The sequence below is a fragment of the Pseudorca crassidens genome, chromosome 4, assembly GCF_039906515.1.
Source record: "Pseudorca crassidens isolate mPseCra1 chromosome 4, mPseCra1.hap1, whole genome shotgun sequence".
Taxonomy (NCBI): domain Eukaryota; kingdom Metazoa; phylum Chordata; class Mammalia; order Artiodactyla; family Delphinidae; genus Pseudorca; species Pseudorca crassidens.
The window spans coordinates 142,000,738-142,025,227 of NC_090299.1; the positions used below are offsets into that span (position 1 = coordinate 142,000,738).

General features: G+C 36.5%; 1 protein-coding gene across 4 annotated transcripts in view; it reads right to left on the reverse strand.

The window, feature by feature from the left end:
* SMARCAD1 (SWI/SNF-related, matrix-associated actin-dependent regulator of chromatin, subfamily a, containing DEAD/H box 1) overlaps positions 1-24,490 on the reverse strand; it is a 69,847-nt gene that overhangs the window by 36,524 nt on the left and 8,833 nt on the right. For 3 of the 4 annotated variants that reach the window (XM_067736943.1, XM_067736944.1, XM_067736946.1), the window contains exons 3-6: positions 17,181-17,358; positions 9,775-9,946; positions 6,708-6,774; positions 2,099-2,202 (exon numbers count right to left, since the gene is read on the reverse strand). In XM_067736943.1, the coding sequence (XP_067593044.1) occupies positions 2,099-2,202; positions 6,708-6,774; positions 9,775-9,946; positions 17,181-17,358 (521 nt within the window). The remainder of the gene's footprint in view (positions 1-2,098; positions 2,203-6,707; positions 6,775-9,774; positions 9,947-17,180; positions 17,359-24,490) is intronic. The other variant, XM_067736945.1, reaches the window with a different exon arrangement.

Here is a 24,490-nt window from a genome sequence, read left to right on the forward strand (position 1 = left end):
AAGGGTAAGAGCATCATATATGAATGTTCGGCAAATGTATCTATTGCATAGGAGTTTTTAATAATCACGTGGACAAGATGATTCATTCTTTGAACACCAAAATAAGACTGGATGCATGCTTGGATGCGCTTGGATGCATGCTCAACGTGTCTATATACAAACGGCCATGGCAACATGGACTAAGTTTGTGCACACAGATCAACAAGGTAAGACTTTCTCACCCCAACATTTATCTGGCTACTGCTACTGGTGAGTACCTGACCTGCCAAAGCAGAGGCCAACAATGAGTTCCCATGACAGCACCATTCCTTGGGAGATGTAGTCAACTGTCTGGTGGCAAGTTGGTTAAATTCGACCCCTTTCATCATGAAAGGGACAGTAACAGAAATCTGCTCTGAGTATGGATTAGCCTTTCCTACCCCCCTGGATTTGGCAACATTAGTTACGGATTGAATTGTGTCCCTCTAAAAGTCTTATGTTGAATAATGCCCAGTACCTCAGAATATGACCTCATTTGGAGACAGGGTCTAAGGTAATTATTACGGAGGTAATCAAGTTAAAATGAGGTCATTAGGGTGGGCCCCTAATCCAATGACCGGTGTCCCCATAAAAAGAGGAAATTTGGAGATGGACAAGCACACAGGGAGCATACACTGTGAAGATAAGGCAGAGATCTACAAGTCAAGGAAGACCAAAGACTGCCAGCAAATCATCATCTGCATCCACATGGCCGTCAGCAGCAAATTGTTCCAAGTCTTCTGTGGTTAGATCATCAGGGTGGGACTCTAGCTCTCCAACAACTCATTTTCTATCCCCTCAAATCCAACTCTAATCAGTGAGTTAGAGAAGGATGGAACAGCCTTTAGGAGGAACCAACCCTGCTGATGCCTAGATCTTGTACTTCTAGCTTCCAGAACTGTGAGACAATATATTTCTGTTGTTTAAGCCACTCAGTTTGTGGTCCTTTGCTACGCTGTCCTTAGGAAACTAATGCATCATATACAGATATATAGAAAGCTTAACACAGTCACAGTACACTGTGACACAACGGTCAACGTTTCTGGCCAGGGGAGCTAATTTCACTGGAATTCATGGAATTCACTGATCTCACCATGTGCCTCAATACCTAGAAGGAGCTGGCATACAGAACAGTGGTATCACAATGAAAATTCAGAATGTGAACCTGTTGCTAACACCTTACAAGGCTAACATGCTGTTCAACAGATGTACAAGCAAAGTAAGTGCTTTGAACCAGAAATCAATACGATGCTATTTCTTCTACAGCCGTTATACGTAGGTCTGTAAACTAAAACGTGGGCCTAGTCTCTTATACTAGTAGCTCCTCACACCTAAAACTCAAAGAATTTTTACTTCCTATCGTTATTAGTTCTCAAAGCAAGAATACTTCTATGGAGGGACACAACAACTATCCCATTAAATTAGGGTACAGATTGCCATCTGCTATTTACGGCTTCGTGCATCACTAAATCACAGGCAAAGGAGGAGGTTACTGTGCTAGTTGGGGTGACTGATTTTGATTACCAAAAAGAAATTGTGCTGTCATGAATACAGACAGGGAGGACTATGTCTAGATTCACTGGGAGGCCTCTTAGTAGATCTACTCCATAAAGGAAAAGTTAATGGAACACTAGAATAACCCAGTAAAAGCATAACCACTATTATTTTTAGATAAGCAGTTAAATATCAAAGGAGTCATCTATAAGAATTATAAGTAGTTGTCACTGAGGAGTATGAAATGGTGCTGGTACTGGTAACAACTGTTTTACGTAAGTGTTGTTCAACCATATGTATCTACTAAATTTTATGAAATAAAATTTAAAGTATATTTTCCCCAAAAGGTACTTTACCACACCACTAGAATATTTTTTAAGTTAATTTTATAACTCAGAAATAAGCAACTAACACTGGATAAATTAAAAAGAAAGCAAAACCAGTCACAAATGAGATGCAACCATAAATTTTCTTAGCTGTAAGAGAGAAGACTGATTCACTGAGGTGCATTTTTAGTATGTCCACAGACTCAACAAATTCTGTGCTTAAGCAACTAATTTTGATGTTGCAATTCAAATTAACTCACTTGATCCAATCTCTTCTTTTTCATAGACTGATCATCATTAAATTCATCTTCCTCAAATGGCTCTGAAGAAGAAGATAATTTTCTTTTCCTAGGTCCACCACCTTCTAAAACAGAGAAGGACATTCAAAGTTTGCACAGATATTATAAGAATCATTAATGCAAAACAAAGGCAAAAATGTTACTATAATGAATATACTTGTAGACAGTTCTCTTGACATCAGGCCCAATGTAATTTCTTCTACATATGACATACTTTCAATAAATGTTAACTGAATTGAAGGAAAAATAAACAGAGCCTCTTTTCAGTCTTTCAGAAGTAGAAATCACTGTAAAAATGTACTTATTTGTAAACCATCACATTATTTAATGCTAAAAATACACATCTTTAAATTGAAAGTAATTCTATAGTAGGAAGAGGTTCTCCCCAATGCCTGAATGTTCAGTAGTGAAAAAAAAAAAATTGAGCCCATCAGCTTATCTGAATAGCATCGGATAATTGTCAATAATTGTCTACTGTACCAGGCTTTGCAGGGGACTTTTATAAACTGCTGTTCATTTACTTTCCACAAGAAACCTACAAAGTAAGTATAAACTCATTTTACAAATTAGGAGGAACTGAGATACAGAGAGCTCAAGCGATTAATGCTCTTAACCTAAAAACAAGAAAGTATAACACAAGAGAGGGCTGTATGACAGTAATAGGAAATCTGCACATTCTGTTATGACTGAGAGAACTCAATCTACATGATCTGGAGAGGCTATGTTGCGTAATTTTTACTTTGTATACATTCATATACTTCTTCAGTACCTTCGCTTTCAGAGAGCAAATTCCAGAGACATACTGCAGTGCTAGTATGAAAGCAGTTGCTGAAAGCTTACAAAGGTTTAAGATTTCAGTATTAATTATATCAACTATTAATTGTATCTAACTATGCTGTTAGAAATAAAACTTGTAGAAACATAATACTGAAAATAAATACAGACATGACAGCTTTTAAGCTGTTAGCATGAAAATTTCATAATATGGCTATAACAAAACTGAATGCCATCAACATTTCAGTGTATAGTAATTACATGCTTTAAGTATGCATGCTTAAATTTTTTCCCCTTTGTTTCATAAAGTAAATGTGCATTCTGCATATGCCAACTAATTGCCAGCATCCACTTTAAAAAGGGGAAAATATAACCACCACTCTATCATCTATATATGCTGGGGTTAAGTGAATACCATCAGTAATATCCTAATATTCAAAGTCTGAAAAAAAGCTTCAAACTAGGTGATTTATGCCATGTCACCTAGACATGTTTAATCCTTTCTTAAAAAGAACAAAAGCTTTTTCTTGGTCAATAAAGAATTCTTCAGCCCTAAGTATCTGTTTATCTGTTTATATATCTTTCTGTGGTTAATAATATGGAATCAAATTTTTACATGTATATAAAATGGCTACAGACATAAATCTGCAAATATATGTGGGAGAAAACACATAACTAAAAATTTAGTACAAAAGGTTACATAAGAGCACACAATGCTTAGTTACCTACATATATATTTATAATTATTAACCAAAAATTGTGCATATATCTAAAGAAAACAAGTTAATATTCTATGTTAAATACCACTTCCCAATTACGTGTCTCATACATTCCCACCTTTTTTGGGGTGCACCCATCATCAATTTCAGGAAGAAAAAAAGTAGGTTAGACATGTACCTCACACCCCAAATAAAAATATTTTTTCCTTAAATTCAATATTTAAAATAAAAAGTAAAACATGAAACTGCAAAAAGAAAATATGAACAAAGAACACAAACAGGCAGTTCAATAGGAAAAAAAAAGAGAAAAGATGGTCAACCTCATTAATAACTAAAGGCAGGTAAAATAAAGTACCCTTTTTTTATTCATCCTAAGATTAAAAGGACAGTTGTAGCAGACTGTGGGCAAAGAGCCACTTCTAAACATTATAAATTGTTAACAGTGTTTCTGGAAGGTAGTCTAAATAATACATCTCAGAATTTTAGATGTGTGTTTCTTTCAGTCCAACAATTCTTCTTCTAGGAATTTATTTACAAAACTGATGGAGAATGTTTGCTTAGGCGTACATAAAAATTTTTTAATTAAGTATCTAAGTGCCCATTAATAAGCTATTACACAAGTCAGGATACACTTTTACAAAGAACTGAGTAGACTTTTAGAAATAAAGAAGGTTACAAAACAGCAAAAATAACAGGATGATAGTCACATAAAAATGTTTTGCCTACTCATACATATATAGAGAAATGGAAGAAATAGCTAGACTCCTGACAACATCAGTAAATTCATATTTTTACCTTTTAAAGCAGGGTAAAATTTCAGATACACATTTTTGTTTTTATAACTTATTCATAAATGAAAACTTTCAGAAGGCGATGCAAAAAAGATACCCTTATTGTTTAACATGCAGGATGATACTGTCTATAAAAGATTGTAATTTGTGGTAAAACCAATGTTCAACATCAAGATTTGTGGAACTGTCCAAGATGTCTTACAGGCCTTTTGTTGGTGAGACAAAGCTGTCATTCTATACATTACCTCTAAGTGTACTAGTCTAAAGATAAGGATGACTGATATATGACTATCCTGTCCATTCTAAGAGGAAGCATGGAAGTTTACTTAAAAAAAACAAGAAAAACCTGATTTTTTTCTTTCCTTGTAATTTGACACTTAACACTAAAAAAAAAAAATTATATCAGTCTAGTATAAGAATGAGAATAAAAAAACCTCAGCTTAAGTTCAAACTTAATAAGGACTGTAAACTCCATGAGGGCAGAGGTTTTGTCCATTTTGTTTTGGCATGTACCCTCAGTGCCTAAAATAGCATCTGGCATCCAACAGTAGATGCACAATAAATATCTGTTAAATTAATGAATAAAGTGGAATGACATAAATTGCTCAAGAGAAAAAAGATTAGACACTGCTGTGGAATAAAGTTATCCAACAAATTTTTCAGTGGAAAGATTCTGGAATACTGAGATATTATGAAGACAAGAAAGAACATGTAAAATGCCCCAAACCATTTAGCAACTGAACAAATGTTAACTGAGCCTACCATTTTTCAGGAACTTTTACAGTAGGGATACTGTCATGAAGACACACTCAACCTTCTCCTGTACCATTTCCTATTATCAGACGGCCCTTAAGAACAAAGAAAGGCTAACATGTACTAACTATGTGCCACTCACTATAAGAAATTTACAATAACTTTATCACTTCTTCATAACAATCTAAGAGTTTGATACTATTATCTTACTATTTTCCTGCAATGGAGACAGACAGAAAAGTTAGGCAACACTGCCCAAGGTTATACAGCTAGTAAGTAAAGGAAAAGGAAGAACTGTATGATTTGGTTATGAATGAGAGATCATGTGGATAAAATATCATCATCTTTGGATCCACTCCAATACAATCTATTTAGGGGGGTAAATATGAGGTAGATAATTGTTGAAGAAAGATGATGGGCCCATGAGAACACATTATGGTGTTTTCTATTTTTGTATAACTACCCACTTAGGAAAACGGGCGCCCATTCACACTGTCGATGGACACATAAATTGGCAGAACTTTTAAAATTAACACTGAAGTGCATGTTCAATTTTAAAATGTGCATACCCTTTGATTCAGCATCCTAGTTTGAAGTTTAGCCTATAGAAATAATAACATAAAGATTTACTTACAAGGCTATTTACTTTTGTACTACAGTTAATGAAATAATGTAACCATAAATGTGAATTAACAGAGAAACAGTTAATAAACTGTTTATTAGTCACAGAGGAATGTTTTGGAGGCATTTTTTCATTAGATAAATCTGATTGCACTGACAAGTTATCCATGGTAAATCATCAAATGATTTTTCTTAAAATGTAAACCAATACTATAATCATATTCTGTAATCTAATGTGTGTGTGTGTTGTATAATAGTGTGTAGGTTTGCTTTCATTCCTTAAATTATTTGGTAGTGAGATTATAGGTTATTTTTACTTGTTTGGTATGTACAAAAAAAAAATCTACATAGCATTTACTAAAAAAATAACTGGAGGTGTTTTTTATAATGCAAGCTCCATTAAATGTATTTATTTTTGTATTCTAAGCCTGGACTACAGAGTAAATATTTACTAAATGTAGGAATGCTGATTACCAGCTAGGACGTTCCTTAAGACATTATGTTCCTGACTCAGATTTATGTAAATAAAACTATAATGCAATTAGCAAGGACACTTAAGAAAGAACACATACCTCCCAAAACTTCACTGATATGAGATTTGATCTATAGAGAACAAGCAAAATTACCAATGAAAAAACTGCCCCCTTCCCTTTTTTGGGGAAAAAATATCAACCTAGAAAATCCAGTTCCCAAGTAGCTTTATGACCTCAGGTAATTCCCTTAACCTTTTTTTTTTAAAACTTCTTACTCTTCACAATTTTCATCTAAAAACCCTGAAGCTGTTAATACCTCCTAAGGTTCCTCTAAGAATTCATGAAGGAGCTTGGTAAATTAAAGAGTAATATTAAAATGAGAAGATATTTATTATATAACTAGTTAAGTCAGCATGGCTTGAAACAAAGTCAGGCATACCTGCATCACCAAACATCAGCAAGGCAGCAGCAATTGCTCCATCCATAGTGCTGGTTGATTCAATTAACTAACAAAATGAGAAAAGATTAATGTTTTAAAAATACTTTAAGAATTATTTCACAAAGTTACCAAACATTGAAGAACGAATATATTAAATATACAGAGTGGAGAAATATACATACGTATTAGCTTAAGTTCATTAAATCCTATGATAAATTTTCAGAAAATCTGGTTTATCTAAAAGGTCTGAACTTACCTAAGCATATCTTAAAATATATTAGATTTATTTATCACCACTTTAAAGCAAAAAATAAAACATAGTCTATGTACAGTGTATTCAAGGTTTTGTTATTTTAATTGCAAGGCTGTGCACTAAAGTCTCAAAAACTTCCTACCTATGAGTGAGTTCAGGCAGTGTGTGTGTGTGTGTGTGCGCGCGCGCGTGTGTGTGTGTGTGTGTGTGTGTGAGAGAGAGAGAGAGAGAGAGAGAGAGGGAGGGAGGAAGGGAAAGGGAAGGAGAAGGAAAGAGAGAGGGAGAGAAAGGAAGGGAAGGAGAGGGAAAGAGAGGGGAGAAGGAGAGAGGGAGGGAAGGAGGGAGAGAGAGAGAGACACTGACAGATATTTAAAATAAACCACAATTCTGGCATAATTTTTTTTTTAATCTAATACTTCTTGAGTGGGATAAAGGACTCTTGAAATTTGCTCTATTTCTAAATTGCTCTAAATTAAATTGCTTGATTTTGTTCAAGAACATATTAATATATGGCTTACATAATTAAGTTTCAAAATACTATTTTTTATACTATTCTGTAACATTTTGGATTTCAGAAAAAACTACCCCATATTTTTCTCTTGCTATCGTTTCCTGTATTTCCAATGAGCTACTTGTTTTAAAAAGATCTCACTTTTTAAAATAAGCTATTTTTGTATTAAATTAAATAGCCTCAAAACAAATTGATAATGCTCTTTTCTATACTAGTTTTCCTCATCTTGGATCCTCAGATATCCTGTAAGCCCCTCATTTTCAAAATAGTCAAAGCATATTCTTATCAAGCCTAGGACTAATTTATATTTTATAACTTCCTAAATTACTTTATGTGGGTCTAAAAGCCTCTGTAGAGTAACCTATGTCACCTTTAAATCTTTTGAAATGATGGGAGATCACTTGAAATCCAGATTACTTCAAGAGAGTGCTGTTTTGAGCAAGTGATAGGTTAAATTCCCAAGATTTCAGATACTACTGAAATACACATACAAAGTTCATTTATTGAGATCAATCCTATTTTTCCACTGTAATTATAAAATTAAAGATCAATGTTTCTATAGGAAATAAATCCCCTTGAACTACCTGAAAAACTGGCAATCAAGCTAAAGTATTTTTAAACTGAGATTTGTTTCTTTATGTTGAATATTTTACTATTCCATCATGTTTATTCTGCTGAAAGTTCTTTCCAACACTTTTAAGTGTTGCTACTAGTGGCTACATCTGTTCCTTCTTTTTCTAGGAAAAAAACCCATTGGGAGGCAAATTATGCTACTAGAAGGGGAAAATATAGACCCAAGATACCATTAAAGTTTCATTTAGCTAACAGTAAGAAGGTATCAAAATGATCTGGGAAAAAAAGCTTCATATTAAATATACCAGAGAACAAAGGAATAATATAATCTACACTTAAAGAGTTCAAACTAGCAGGCCTAGGACCATTTTTGGTTCAGACATATTTTGCTTGACCTGAATGGTATCTTTGGTTTTGTCTTTCTTTAGTTACCATAAAAAGGAATGAGTACCGATACAACATGAAAGAACATCAAAACCTTATACTAAGTGCAAGAAGTCAGTCATAAAAGATCACACATTCTATGTTCCCACTTATATGAAATGTCCAGAATAGGCAAATCTATAAAGACAGAAATTAGTGGTTGTCTAGGACTGGGGGAGGGAAATGGAGAGTGACTGCTAATAGGTACAAGGTTTCTTTCTGGAATGATTAAGATGTTCTAAAATTAGATTATGGTGATGGTTGCACAACTTTGTAAATATGCTAAAACCCAATAAATTATACACTTTAAATAGGTGATCTTTACGGCATGTAAATTGTATCTCAATAAAGCTGTTAAATTGATGATCAACACAAAATAAAAATCCAGTCTTTTCACTTTATTTGAAAATCTGAATTATTCGATAAAAACAGGCTGTCATTGATTTCACATGGTCATATCTTACCGAAGCTAAGGAGCAGCTACCCCTCTTAGAAAGGGTATGTGCCAATGTCCACCACTTCAGAGTTACCTGCCAAGCCCACACAGATACGGTACCAGCTTGGGGAAGGGGAACTGTCGGGCAGGTGGGTGGTGGTGATGATAAATACAAAGGCGAAAAAACTATGCACCTATAATTAAATGATTCCCCGAAGATCATTCAATTACTAAGTGGCAGAGCTAGGGATAAACTATTTACTAACCTTCAGAGATTTATTCTCTATCTAAAACTTAATGGAATGGTGAGTTTTTATTTGCTCTTATAATAAGACATAGATACCTATAACAGTCCAACTACAGCCACTTATTTTGTTTCTATAGTTCAATCAATCTTTCTCGGCAAGGGTGCTATTGGCAGCCAATTATTCTGTTATGCAGGACTGTCCTCAGTATTGTAGGGTGTTTAGCATCCCTGGTCACATGCACTAAATGTGAACAGCAACTCCTTGTTATTTCGGGGGGAAAACAAGAAAAAAAGCCTCCTGACATTTCTGAGTTTCTAGTGAGAGGTGGGGGCAGGAAGGTTGTCCCCGTTTTAGAACTATTCAAACACAAAAAACTTCACAACCTATGTGAGACACAGAGAAGCCCAGATTGTACTATTTATAAGTGAATAAACCTCACCTACTATAAGACTCAACAAGTAAATCTCTGGCATTTGCCTTTATTAAATATTAAAGTTAATAATTATCTTCAAACATAAGATATCTTTAGAAAAATGACTATCCACTAAATACAGCACTGGATATAGGAGACATTTTAATCATCAATACAACTATAATAACCAATTACTATAAAGGGGTATAACCTTAAGTAAATCACTGTCACTTCTCTGTGGAAAAAGTTCCTTCAAGGTCTGAAGTTTAGCATCTTTAAGGTCTTCCAATTCCGAAAGGTCTTCCAATTCTGAAATATCATTATTATTTCTACCTGCCATGGTAGGAAGGCCTTGGGACTCTTCATCTTCAGATGGCTCAGAACTAAAAATATTTTCAGAGGGAAAAAAACAGTGTTTTAATGTATTACTAAGGTGATTTCATTATAATTGTATATATGTGTATATATAAAATACAGTATATTTGCAGTTCTTTTCAATAATAAATGCAATCTACACCTGTCAAAGATTAAAATGACTTTTTTCATTTCAGTACAGTTGTGCATATAAATCTACATTCCCAAAGTCAGCACCCTTTGAACATATCTCAAATTATCTGGGCTGGAATAGAAAAGAACAGCAAAAACCTGCACTTATTTTGTTAAGATCCATACTCATCCATTGCACACCCACTTTCTCTTTCCTACTTTTTCACCTGTACCCTGAATAAAAGATGAGTGCTGTCATGTTGCTCCTGAGAAATTCTGAAGCATACACTAGTACAAAGATAAAAGAATTTTCATATCCTAGCTAGGTGATCAGAATCTAAGTGTTAAAATCGGAATGGCCCCATTCAATATCAGACTGTCTACCAGGAACAAAACACTTCTTCCGCAGACAGGGAGCACTTATTTTATATAAGGCTTCACGCAACAACAACTAACTTAACCTCATTACATTTCACTTCATATGTTTATCCTATAAAAGACATTGTGAGCCAAATTTCACTCGTGTATTTCCAAACAAAAAAAAATCTCATTTTGAAATTTTGATTTTCTACCACAGTAAGCATTCTGAAGATCAAAAAGCATAAGTATAACAAATGGGCAGAAGTTACAGAAATCAAAGAAAGAAATATAGTTAAGTATATGCCTAGCGCCAGAGAATGCAGACTTTGCTATGCAGCTAATTCTATTCTTGGACAGTCTCTTAGACACATATCCAGGACGTGTATTTTAATAACTTCTCTATACTTTTTCATGTTAGTTCAGCTGTACCTGTTAGGGCACCGGTTATGCCTAAGAATCCCCTGAAAACATATCAAAACAGATTGTGAAGGATGAGGAATATGTATTTTAACAAGATTCTAGGCTGACTTCTTGAACCTTGCTCTGAAAAACTGTTCTAAAGTAACAAGGTAAAATAAATCTCTTCTTTTAACACTCTGTCTGGCCTTCAATATTTGAAGACAATTACATGTATCTCCCTTTCCATTACACCCAGACTTTTCATTCCTTATGTACTCATCTCCATAAATTTTCACTCTGCCTCACTACATTCACGCTCCCTAACTGATTCTGTGTCTTAGTTCACTGAGAACATGGAAGCTTTCAGGTTTGAATCCTTTTCCATTCCGGTACTGGATAAGCACTTTAAAGGTCCTTGCTCTTCTGACCATCACAACCTTAACTAAGTGATCAGATACATCATCATTCCATGGGACAAACTTAGGTGCCCTTGATGTAGTAAGTCTTCAGGTTGATAATGAATCTTATCATGCCTTGGACTTAATGCCCAATTTACAGGAAATACAAATAACAGAGGAATAAATTCAATACCATCATGAAGAAACAATCAGAAAAGTCTATTTTGTCTAAAAGACTTGACCTCTTCAGTAAGTTAAAATCCTTAAAAAAGAGGAGAGGAGGAGAGTGGACTATTTTAAGATCAAAAGATAGTTAAGAGTCATGACATCCAAATGCAGTAAATGTACCTTATTTGGGTTCTGTTTTGAAAAACTAGCTACAAAACACATGGAATCTGAATATAAACTGGGAATTAGATGATGTAGAGACTGTTCACTGATAATAGTACTTGTTTTTTGGAAGTGGGATGTACAGCAAGTATTAAGGGAAGAAATCTTTAATTTACTTCAAGATACTTCAGCTAATAATAATAATTAATGAAATAATGAAACAAGGGAAAACATTAAAAATTGTTAAAGGTAGGTGGTATATATAAGTGTTCATTAGCTATTATTTTATCTTCTTATGTGACTGAAGCTTTAAAAGTAAAAGAAAAAAATCTACAAGAACAAGAATGACCATTTTGCGTTCTTTTATCCGGTCTCAGATCAAGTTACTCCCTTCTGCTGAAGTCCCTTCTCAGTGCTAAGGGATTCATTCTAGCCCTTTCTACTTCCTACAGGGCCCTCTTAACTGCCTACCATCTTCTCTCCTGAATCTTTTCTCTCCTTAAGCTCTTCCTCCCAAGCCTGCAGTGCATTCAAGACTGCATTTCATTCAGTGTGCCAGGGGTTCTAGGCACTGTGGACACAGCAGTGAAAGAAGCAGACTCTCCTCTCCTTCACAAATTTTATAAGGCTGATTTTCTATTTCAGCGTTTCCTATATCGTTCTCAACTTACTGGCTTATATCTTCTGCCCCATCACTTTGGTGAAACTGTCCTAAGGGCAATAATACCCTCTAAAATGTCAAACGTGATTTAAAAACACAAACCAGAACACCCCGAACCTTTCACTGGTTGTCTTCTCCTCTGTGTTCCCATCACTGTTGCTTTTTGAAAAGGCAGCCCTACCCTAACCCTCACCCCAGGGGCTCTGCAGCATCATTACTTCTGATTTTCCTTTGACCTCTTAGCCTGTCCTTAATCTCTGTAGAAGGCTTTCTTACTTTTTTCACCTCCCTGAACTGCCAGTATCACCTAGGATTCTGTCTTCAGCTCCTCTTATCTATTAATGCTTCCTGAGAGATTGCAGCAATTGCCAGAGTTCCTAGCATCTATATCAGTGGTTCTCAAAAGGGGGGCAATTCTGCCCCCAGAGGACATGTGGCAATGTCTAGAGACATTTTTGATTGTCTTGACTAGAGAGGTGCTACTTGGCATCTAGCCAGTAGAGATCAGGGATTCTGCTAAACATCCTACAACGTACAGGACAGCCCCTCACAACAAAGAACTACCTAGTCCAAAACGTCAACAATGTCAAGGTTAAGAAATCCTGATAACCAAAAAGGCCCATGCATGGCTACTGACTGTAACTGTGGAACGTGCACACAATGCAGTACTATGGAGTTGTGAAACAGAATACAGATTTTTATGAGCTGACATGATTTCCAGGATATATATACTGCTAAGTTAATAAAATAGAGAATAAATGTACATATATATCTATACATACACAATACAAGACACAGTGCTATCTTCTGTGTAGGAAACAAGAAGAAAAGATAAACGAAAGAAAAACAAATTATGACTAGAAACTAAACAAACTGGTTAGTTCTGAGGTAGGAGGAGGAAAGGGTCAGAAGGAGAAGGACAGAAAGTTAATACTTCTCTAAGCACACTGTACATGGAGTTTTAATTTTTGGCACTATGTTAATATTTTAAATATTTGAAAGTAAAATTTTTAAAACGAGGGACAAGGGAAAAACCCTAAAAGGAATACAAATAGAAATTAATGAACTGAACTACATTTCAAGTGAATAACAATGAAAAATTTAAATAAGTAAGCCAAGTACTGTAACCATATACCCTCATCTAAAGACAAAATAAAACTTATAAACAAATATTAAACTCATAGTGAGCTTAATGGTCAAGAAGCATGATTATAGCAATTCTGAAACTATTTTATGTACACTGAGTGATTGAACAAATTAGCAAATATAATGATATTGGTGGAAGCAGAGTTCTCACTGTCAGAGAAAGAAATATAGAGAAGAGGCAAGGAGGAGCCTTGTATTAGTAGATTAGAATGAAATATATTATTATAAACTCATGATTTAAAAAACAAACAAACAACATTCTCTGGTTCTCTTATATCCTAGCCCATTCTTGCTAAAAGGGCAATGACATAATCCCCTGCTTCACCCAATAGCAAAGGAAGGACACAACCAGTACACAGATTTCCAAATTCCATTCCTTTAAAAAGGAACCAGTGCTACTTGGAGAAATGGTTAATTCTAATTTCAGGCTTGGAGTAGGGAAAACACTAGTCTGCAACATCTTGCGCCAGAAGGGAAAGGCTCAAAAAATGATAGGAACCTCTCAAATCCAGAGTCTGTGTAAAGGGGCCCTCACCTGCCAAAACTGAGCAATTTCAGCATCAAAATGAGTAATAATAGTAATAGATTATAATCAGTTGAGCAAAAACGCACCTATAATTCCATTTTTGTATTCACTGTGCTAAATAAATATATGAATAAATAAGGAGAAAAGGGAAAACTATCTATAGTAGAATAGCAAGTATAAATTCTAGAATGCTAGTTAGAATACCACATTTCACAACTACCAATGTAATAACGGATTCAGGCAAGAATCATCAACAGATGCTACAACTATTGAAGGGAAGTCTGCTAAGGAAGAGGATCCTTACCCAGTCTTAAAGTATCTCATCAGAGATTACTTAATCATTAAAAATGGGAAAATGGTTAACTTTATAGGAGAAACCTGGCAGGCTTCTGAGTGGTTAAGTTCACTTCACCAATAATGAGACAAACTGGTTATCAGTGTGCCTCCTAACATAACACACTGAGGAGGACACAAAATCATTTATGTAACTCCTATCACTTAACCTAAATTCAATCATGAAGAAACAACAGGGATGCAGAAATTGAGAGACATCCTAAAAAACCTGGCTTGTTACCTTCAAAGGCCAATTATCATGAGAATCAAAAAGGCTGAGAAACTTTCAGATTAAACGAGACTAAAGACACATGAAAAACTAAACCCAATGTATGATGCTGGAAAAAACTTTACTATAAAGTACTACTCAAAATATGATCCATGGACTGACTGCTAGTCCTCGAAATCAAACTGTTTGTTATCTATCCATGACAAGATAAAGAACTTAAAACAGAAGGAAAAACACATTGCTTAGTTCAGTTTTTTTTTTTTTTTTTTCTTTTCATTACAAGACTTTCTTGGTGAAGGAATGAGTACATTAATTTACATTCTAGGGCACATTCCTTACTGATAAACCAGTACTCTGAGTAGCACTACTATAAAGAACATTATTGGGATAACTGGTAAAATTTAAATACGGACTATATATTAGATGATATTACTTCACCAACGTTAATCAGTATTTGTGAATTTGAAATGCTACTTTTGGAGGGAATTCCCCGGCGGACCAGTGGTTAGGACTCAGAGCTTTCACTCATGGGTCTCAGCTTCGATCCCTGGTTGGGGAACTAAGATCCTGCAAGCCACGAGGTGTGGCCAAAAAAAAATTAAAAAAAAAATTAAAAAAAAAAAAAAAAAGAAATGCTACTCTTGTTATGTAAGAGAATGACCTTGTTCTTAGGAGATAAACGTGAAATTATTAGAGGCAAAGGTTTCAGTAATAATTCTAATTATTATTTTATGAAGAAGGTGACAAGCAAACGTGGGGAAATGTTAACAATGGGTGAATCTTAATCTTTTTAAAAGGATGTGGAAATTGATTATTCTTGCAACTTTTCCGTAAGTTTAAATTTTTTTCAAAATAAAAAGTAAAATTTGAAGTGCTAATATAATATCAATTTTCCTTAGGATTTACCACACAGGATCATCACTATTTTTTATTTCATAGTGAAATTCAGGATAAAGGCATGTTCATCAGGGCTTATATACACAAAGAAGTTCATTTTAAGAGGAAATCCTCATCTTGGGAGTGGACAGTGTTAAGCTCTTGCACCTCTGCCACACTTTCTTCACTTAGCTTCTGATCACACAACCTTCTGACTTTTTTCTTACCTCAATGACTGCTCCTTCTTAAGAGTCTTCTGTAAGTTTCTTCTCATCTCCTGTTCCTAGAATCTAGAGTTCGCCTGGCCTAAGTCCTTCAACTAAGAGATCTTCTGTTTTCCAGCTACACTAGTGTCTCTTACTGATTTCATCTAATCATGTACCTCTTAATATCAAGTATCCTGATAACTCGTAAATTCAGATGTGGAACCTTGACCTCTCTCCAGAACCTGAATGTCACAACTCCAACTGCCTACCTGACAAGCCCACTTCAGATGCCTAACAGTCTCCTCAATCACAGCACGTCCGAGACTGAGCTGCTGGTCTTTCCTGCGAAAGGCGCTCCCCCACTGCACCCAAGGCAGCATTCCTCATCCCAGTTAGGGTTGGCTCCATCCTTCCAGTTGCTCAGGTCAGATATCTTAGGGTCATCCCTGACTCCCGTCTCTCCCATTCCATTTGAAATCCATCAATAAATCCTCTCTGCTCTACCTTCAGAGTATATTTAGAATCTAACCACTTATTATTCACTCCTATACCTACTAGCATGGTTTAAGCTTCCACCATCTTTTGCCTTGGTTATTACAACAGTATTCACACTTCTACTACGACTCCCCTACAGCCTTAAAAACTTTTAAACATATAGATCAGATCATTTTACTCCTCTGCTCAATATGTTCCTTTAGCTTCCCATCTCGTTCAGAATAAAAGCCAAACAGCCTATGGGCTTAACATGATAAAGCTCTTTCCCTATCCCACTCCGCACCTTGTGACCTTAGGTCCTTCACTTCGCATCATTAGCCACCACTACCCCCAGCCCCGGCCCCGCCGCCCACTTTCCTCAAAAACAACAGGCAAAATACTACTTCAGGGTCATTAAACAGGCTACTCCCAATGCCCCTCCCACCATATCCACATGGCTCCCTTTTTTAGCTCCTTCACGTCTTTGCTCAAGCATCATCTTCTTAATGAAGCCTTTTCCAACCATGCGCTTTAGAAACCATGCCCTTAGCCCGGCCCCAAACCCTGTATTTCCCTTCCTGTTTGCCCATCATATGTATTATTTGACATACTGCATTTTTAATTTATTTACTGTTTTTCTATCTAACATACAAAGCTCCGTGCTAGCTCAATGAATGTGTCCCAAAAATGTTAAAATGATTTGACTCTAGGATTCAAGAACAAATCAGAAAGCAGTTACAGGTGACTGAAGGTACTTGTGAAAATAATTATCTATGGAGAATGAAAAACTTAAATATTTGCTCTCACTGAACTTTTTATTGAAAATCAGAACCATGGGAGTTCCCTGGTGGTCCAGTACTTAGGACTTGCTGCTTTTACTGCCGTGGCCTGGTGGCCTGGGTTCACTCCCTGGTTGGGGAACTAAGATCCCACAGCGCATGGCCCAGCCGGAAAAAAAAAAAATATCAGTTATCCAGAGTCTCTCTCTCTTTCTCACTCACACACACGCGCGCGCACACACACACGCGCGCACGCACATCTCTCTATATCTCTTAAGTTAGGGAAAAATGATGAAGATGCGGTCAGGAAAAGGCAAAAAAGGGGGGAAGTCATCAAAAATTTTCAGTTTAAGTAACTTTTTCTCAAAAAAAGTCTTATACATGCAAATATAATGAATCCATTAAGTTGCTTACACTATAATCACAGTGTCTTTGCTGAATTTTTTCTCTTGAACTGTACTGGAGCAATCTGGGGAAACAACATCTTCACTATCTGAAGACAAATCAATATATTGAATTCCTCTTTGATTCTTGAAATATGATATACTTGCTTTTCTTTCATTTTCTGGGGTTTCTGGAACACTAGAATCTTCTGCAAAAGAGAAAAAGCAGAAAGGGATTTTGAATAACTTGAAAATAAAGCAAATTTGTTTTTGATAATTACAAATCATGTGCTAAAAATCTTTAGCTTCATTCACTGTTTCCATCCTAAAACCAAAAATTCCTCCCAAGTTTTAAAGAAAACATTAATAGTCAACCAGGGCTGGCATTAAATGATTTTCCAATTCACAGGTTACTTACTAGCAAGAACTTAGTGGACACTGCAAAACAGGTTTGTATTTTATATTTTAACCCTTTTCTCTCTGTGCTTTTGCTTCCTAGTACCCAGTTCTTGCCTAAGAGAACAAGGACACTAGAGCCCAAACAACTGGAATTTCAATCCCATCTCTCAGCTAAGTTACTTAATCTAAGTCTCTGCATCCTCAGATGTAAAACAGAGATGCCAATAATCACAGGGCTAATGTGCACATAAAATCAGAAGATATGTATTAAGCACTTAGTTCAGTAATGGGCACACAGCCAGTATTCAACAAACATTAGCTCTTACACAAATGTTAGTGTTATGGACAAAATTATGTCCCCTCCAAAATTCCTATGTTGAAGTTTCAACTCCCAGTACCTCAGAATGTAATGTATTTGGAGATAGGTCCTTCATAGAGGTGACTAACTTAAAAAAGGTAGTTAGGTTAGTGACCTAATCCAAAAGGACTGATGTCCTTATAAGAGACACCAAGGATGTGTGTGCATGGAGGAAAGGTGATGTGAGCACACAGCGAGAAGGTGGCCACCTGCAGCCCAAGAAGAAAGGCCTTACAAGAAACTGAACCAGCCAACACTTTCATCTTGGACTTCTAACTTCCAGATATGGCAGAAAATAAACGTCTGCTGGTTAAGCCACCCAGTCTGTGGTATTTTGTTACAGCAGCCCTCACAAACTAATGAAGTTGGCATCACCCGTCTATGCAAAACAAATTAGTATTCTATTGAGGTCTCCTCTCTTCAAAGGGCTGAGTTCTAAAATTATTCTCCATTATACACTTGAGGAGAGATCAGATTTAAGAAATTCATATTAAAGTAAAAGTAGTCAGTGTCTTGGTTTAGTGAATACCATCACCCCTCAGTATCTGTGAGGTTTGGGGGGACTGGTTCCAGGACTTCCCTGCTCCCCACACCAAAACTGAGGGATGCTCAAGTCCCCCCCAAAACTCTTGGCCTCGATCCCATTAACAATCATGAAATGATAGCCATCATTATCATAAGGCTCCTGAGTCATATTTGTAAATAACATTAACCAAGGCCTATATAACCAATCGCCTGGAGTGAACTAAAAAATACTTTACTTCCTGCAATGAAGTCCTAGCAACGTTACTGAAAAGCAAATCACAAAATTGTTCCAAAAGAACAATTTTATAAATGTTGAGTGTGCCCTGAGTGAAAAACTCTGCTCTGGAACAAATCACAGCTATGTTAACTGTCATATGTATGAAGACATTTACAAGTTCTGATAATTATGTAAAGTAATAAAATTATAGTCCAATTCCTGTAAAATAAGTATAAAGGTACTGGGGACACTGCTTTTACATAGTATTCCTGATATGTCACAAATCACACATAAAACTAAGAATTTAGATCTTTACTGTATCAAAACTTTGACCTAAACTTAATGCATATCATTTTAACAGTTTAACAAAAGTGTCCTGCTTTCTTATACTTGAAAAGGGCTTTCGCAAAACGATTTGGATTGTCCACTTTTCTTTAAAAAGCTTCTTTACTCAAGGACTTCCCTGGTGGCACAGTGGTTAAGAATCTGCCTGCCAATGCAGGGGACACGTGTTCGATCCCTGGTCCAGGAAGATCCTACCTGTCATGGAGCAACTAAATCTGTGCGCCACAACTACTGACCTTGCACTCTAGAGCCCGCGAGCCACAACTACTGAAGCCCAGGCACCCTAGAGCCCGCGAGCCACAACTACTGAAGCCCAGGCACCCTAGAGCCCACGAGCCACAACTACTGAAGCCCAGGCACCCTAGAGCCCGCGTGCTGCAACTACTGAGCCTGCATGCCTCAACTACTGATCCCATGTGCTGCAACTACTGAAGCCCATGTGCCCTAGAGCCTGTGCTCCGCAACTAGAGAGGCCACTGCAATGAGAAGCCCACGCACCGCAGTGAAGAGTAGATCCCGCTCGCCGCAACTAGAGAAAGCCCACGCACGGCAACGAAGACCCAATGCAGCCAAAAAAAAAAAAAAAAAAAAAAAAAAAGCTTTTCAAACTGGCCATTTAAATGTATTACTGCATGGTGGGGGGTGTCTAAAAATTCTATTAATGAGTACTAGGAGAACTAGAGTTTCTTGAACTTTATATATTCATCTTATTAAAAACTACTGCTTCATCAAGAACATTCTTAAGTGAAACTAGTATTTAAAAATTTTAAGGATACAATGACAGTTTGGAATCTTGGCCTTGATTCATGCTAGGGCACTAGCAGTTTTTACCTACCATTGTTTTTGCACCATCAGTGCAAATACCAACATAGTGAAAAAGGCAAGTGATGTCTTAATATTATTATGAAATAGTTTTGACCTTATGGACACCCTTTTGGGTCTTACGGACCTCAAAGGTTTGAGGACTAAAGGGAAACAGTAAGAGCTTATCTATATAAAATATCAATTTACCAATATAGTCAATAATCTGGAATTAGAACAGTGCTGAAATGCTTAGATTTGTTTGTTTGGACTATTTTTGGAAGTAAACAGCAGCAAAAATATCTAATAGCCAATGGTCAAAAAGATATTCCTGATGCAATGATGCTTTCTGACCCAAAGCAAACAAGCACTTTAAGCAGCACCACAAAGGAGACAGGAAGGAAGCAAAAAAGAAAAATATAGAAATGAAGGGAAGAACAGTGACAAGTAGAAACAATTATAAAGACATGGGCTACTACATAATTCTGACTTTGCTGAATGCCTTCTGTATTGAAGGCACTGTGCCTGGACGTGGGGGGTACTGAAGGAAAAAAAAGGCCAGTCACAGTTGCACTTGCCCTAAAGAAACTAATAATAGGAGCCAAGTAGCCATGTACATAAGTAGCAATGTTGTGAGTCGTAATTTGTGCCATGCGAGAGGAATAAACAAAACGCTAAAGGAACATGAGGGAAAACAGCTATCCTTTCAAATAAAAACAATAAAAAAATCCTATGTTTTAGAGACAGTAGATGATATTTTCTCTACCAAAGGCAATGGGAACCTACATTATTACCATATGCAAGAAGATTCCAAGGTTCCAGGGGGTAATTCCAAATGAAATTCCCCATTAGTGGTATGCATGAGAAGACAATTTTTTTTTTTTTTTTTTTTGCGGTATGTGGGCCTCTCCCGTTGCGGAGCACAGGCCCCGAACGCACAGCGGCCAAGGCTCACGGGCCCAGCCGCTTTGTGGCATGTGGGATCTTCCCGGACCGGGGCACGAACCCGTGTCCCCTGCATCAGCAGGTGGACTCTCAACCACTGCACCACCAGGGAAGCCCAAGAAGACAATTTTATACCCTGAACGTTTCCAGTATACTTTTACCCATTCTCATATCTAAGTCTACCATGAAACAAAATGAGGATTTAAAACTGCTACTGATTCTACCTTTCTAAGCGGTCCAAGATCAAGAACCACTCAAAAAACAAACAAAAAAATCACTACTGGGAGATTATGAAAGGTCATCTATAAATAAAGGTGATCTCCCAAAGCAGAATGAAAACACTTAAACCTTTATATCTGGGACTTTCCTGGTGGCATAGTGGTTAAGACTCCGCACTCCCAATGCAGGGGGCCCGGGTTCGATCCCTGCCCAAGGAACTAGATCCCACATGCATGCCACAACTAGAAGTTCACATTCCACAACTAAGGAGCCCGTGAGCCGCAACTAAGGAGCCTGCCTGCTGCAACTAAGGAGCTGGTGAAACACAACTAAGGAGACTGCAAGCCGCAACTAAGAGACCCAGTGCATCCAGAAAGAAAGACACCTAGTTCTCAAAAAAAAACACACACAAAAAAACCTTTATATCCGTCCTGCAGACTTATGTAAGTGTGCCATTTTTGATATTCTAATTGTATATTGCTCTACATGGTTCAATTCTCTAACATGGCAACTGACTTTCAAGGCAGTTCTTTTGAATACCTAGTAAAGCACATCATATATTTGCCTCTTTGAAAGGTTAATTACCAAAATAATAGATTATAAAATCTTGACTGTTTTAATTTGAATGCCATAGTAGATAGGGAAAGACCTTTAGCATCTCAGATAAGTCAAACTACCTCTGATGAAAGCTCTTGAAAAAGACCAAGTATACACTGAATACAAGATTGAAGGGTAGTTTCTAATACACTACTCTAACAGAAAATGAGAAAGAAGAAACATTTCAGGTTTAGGCCAAAAGAAAAGATAAAGATAAAAAGAAAAAATGTAAAGGAAGGAAAGTCATGCTATTAATAATGTCAAAGTGTTAAACCTGAAAGGTACTTTTTAATAACAGAATTTATATCTACAATAAAAATATGACTGGCATATGTACAACTGCATTCTAATAATGAAATGCATAAACAATGCAGGATACATAAAGCAGAAAGTCAATAGAGACAAATATGAGGCTTTAACTCTCTTGTCTAAACTCTTAATAGAGAAGAGAGCACAAAAATAATTAAGATACAGAAAGGTGTTTTTCAAACATTTTTGATTGGAACCCACTGTAAGAGACCCATTGTAGATTATGACCCTAAACACATCGATTGCTAGACAGACATATATAACTGAAACAAAGGTCTCAGAGGCTTTATTGTAAGCGATACTTTGATAATTTTCTATTTATTCTACTCCATTAAAAAAAGTTATATGCATTTAGTTAGGATATAAGAAACTGACTTTATGACATGTTTGTGATCCAGTTTGAAAAAAATGATACAAATAATAAAACATTATTATCTGACATATAATTAAATCTACAGTTAGATTATATCTCTTTTCAAGTACACTTGAACTTTTACAGAAATTGTGTAGTAGGCCAAAAAGAAAATCTCAGTAAATTCATCAAAGAAATACTACAGACCACATTCTCCTGTCACAAAAAGTGAAAACTGGAAGTAAATGTTAGTAAGAACATTGAAGCAAAATTTCAGTCACTTGGAAATTCAAAAAACAAAAGAAAAAACAAAGAAACCACCTCTTTAAACTTTAAGGTTAAACTTTCTTCAACATTTTATTGAAGAAAAAACAACAACAACAAAAAGAAAAAACAACAAAAACATACCAAAATCTACAATACAGGCATACCTTTTTTTACTGCACTTTGCAGATATTGTGCGTTTTACAAACTGAAGGTTGGTGGCAACCCTGTGTTGAGCAAGTTTACTGACACCATTTTGGTAGTAATTCTTGCAGTGTTTCAAACTTTTTCATTATTGTGATATTTGCTATGGTGATCTGTGGTCAATGATCTTTGATGTTACTACTATAATTGTTTTGGGTGCCCACACAGCGCCCATATAAGATGGCAAACTTAACTGATAAACGTTATGTGTGTTTTGACTGCTCCACCAACCTGCCACTTCCTTCATCACTCTCCCTCTCTTCTAGCCTCCCTACTCCTTTTTTAAAAAAAATTTATTTATTTGGCTGCGCTGGGTCTTGGTTGTGGCACGCAGGATCTTCCTTGTGGCATGCAGGATCTTTAGTTGCGGCATGCGGGATCTAGTTCCCTGACCAGGGATCAAACCCGGGTCCCCTGCATTGGGAGAGTGGAGTCTTAACCACTGGACCACCAGGGAAGTCCCCAGCATCCCTATTCCTTAAGAAACAACAATAAATTAGGCCAATTAATAACCCTCCAATGGTCTCTAAGTATTCAAGTGAAAGGAAAAGTTGCACATCCCTCTCTTTCAAAAGCTAGAAATGATTAAGGTTAGTAAGAAGGCATGTCGAAAGCCAAGACAGGCCAAAAGCTAGGCCTCTTGCACCAGTTAGCCAAGTTGTGAATGCAAAGGAAAAGTTGTTGAAGGAAATTAAAAGTGCTACTCCAGTGAACACACAAATAAGAAGCCAAACAGCCTTTTGCTTATTATATGGAGAAAGTTTTAGTGGCCTGGATAAAAGATTAAACCAGCCACAGCATTCCCTTAAGTCAAAGCCTAATCCAGAGCAAGGCCCCAACTTTTCCATTCTATGAAGGCTGAGAGAGGTGAGGAAGCTGCAGAAAAAAAGTTTGAAGCTAGCAGAGGTTGGTTCATAAGGTTGAAGAAGCTGTCTCCATAACATAAAAGTGCATGATGAAGCAGCAAGTGTTGATGTAGAGGCTGCAGCAAGATACCCAGAAGATCTAAGATAATTAATGAAGGTGGCTACACTAAAGAAGAGGTTTTCAATGTAAGCCAAACAGCCTTCTAATGGAAGAAGATGCCATCCAGGACTTCCATAGCTAGAGAGGAGAAGTCAATGCCTGGCTTAAAGGACAAGTTGACTCTCCTGTTAAGGGCTAATGCAGCTGGTAACTTTAAGTTGAAGCCAATGCTAATTTACCATTCTGAAAATCCTAGGGCCCTTAAGAATTATGCTAAATCTACTCTGCCTGTGCTCTATAAATGGAAAAAAGTCTGGATGACAGTACATCTGTTTATAACACCAAATACTGAATATATTAAACCCACTGTTGAGACCTACTGCTCGGAAAAAGATTCCTTTCAAAATATGACTGCTCATTGACAATGCACCCGGTCACTTAAGAGCTCTGATAGAGATGTACAATGAGATTAATGTTTTCATGCCTGCTAACACAATATCCATTCTGCAGCCCATGGATCAAGGACTTTTGACTTAAAAGTCCTATTATTTAAGAAATATTTTCCAAAAGGCTACAGCTGCCATCAATAGCAATTCCTGTGATGGATCTGGGCAAAGTCAATTGAAAACCTTTTGGAAAGGAGTCACCATTCTAGATGCCATTAAGAATAGTTGTGATTCATGAGAAGAGGTCAAAATATCAACATAACAGGAGGCTGGAAGAAGTTGATTCCAACCCTCATGGATGACTTCAGTGGAAGAATGAACTGCAGATATGGTAGAAACAACAGAGAACTAGAATTAGAAGTGGTGCCTTGGGACTTCCCTGGCAGTCCAGTGG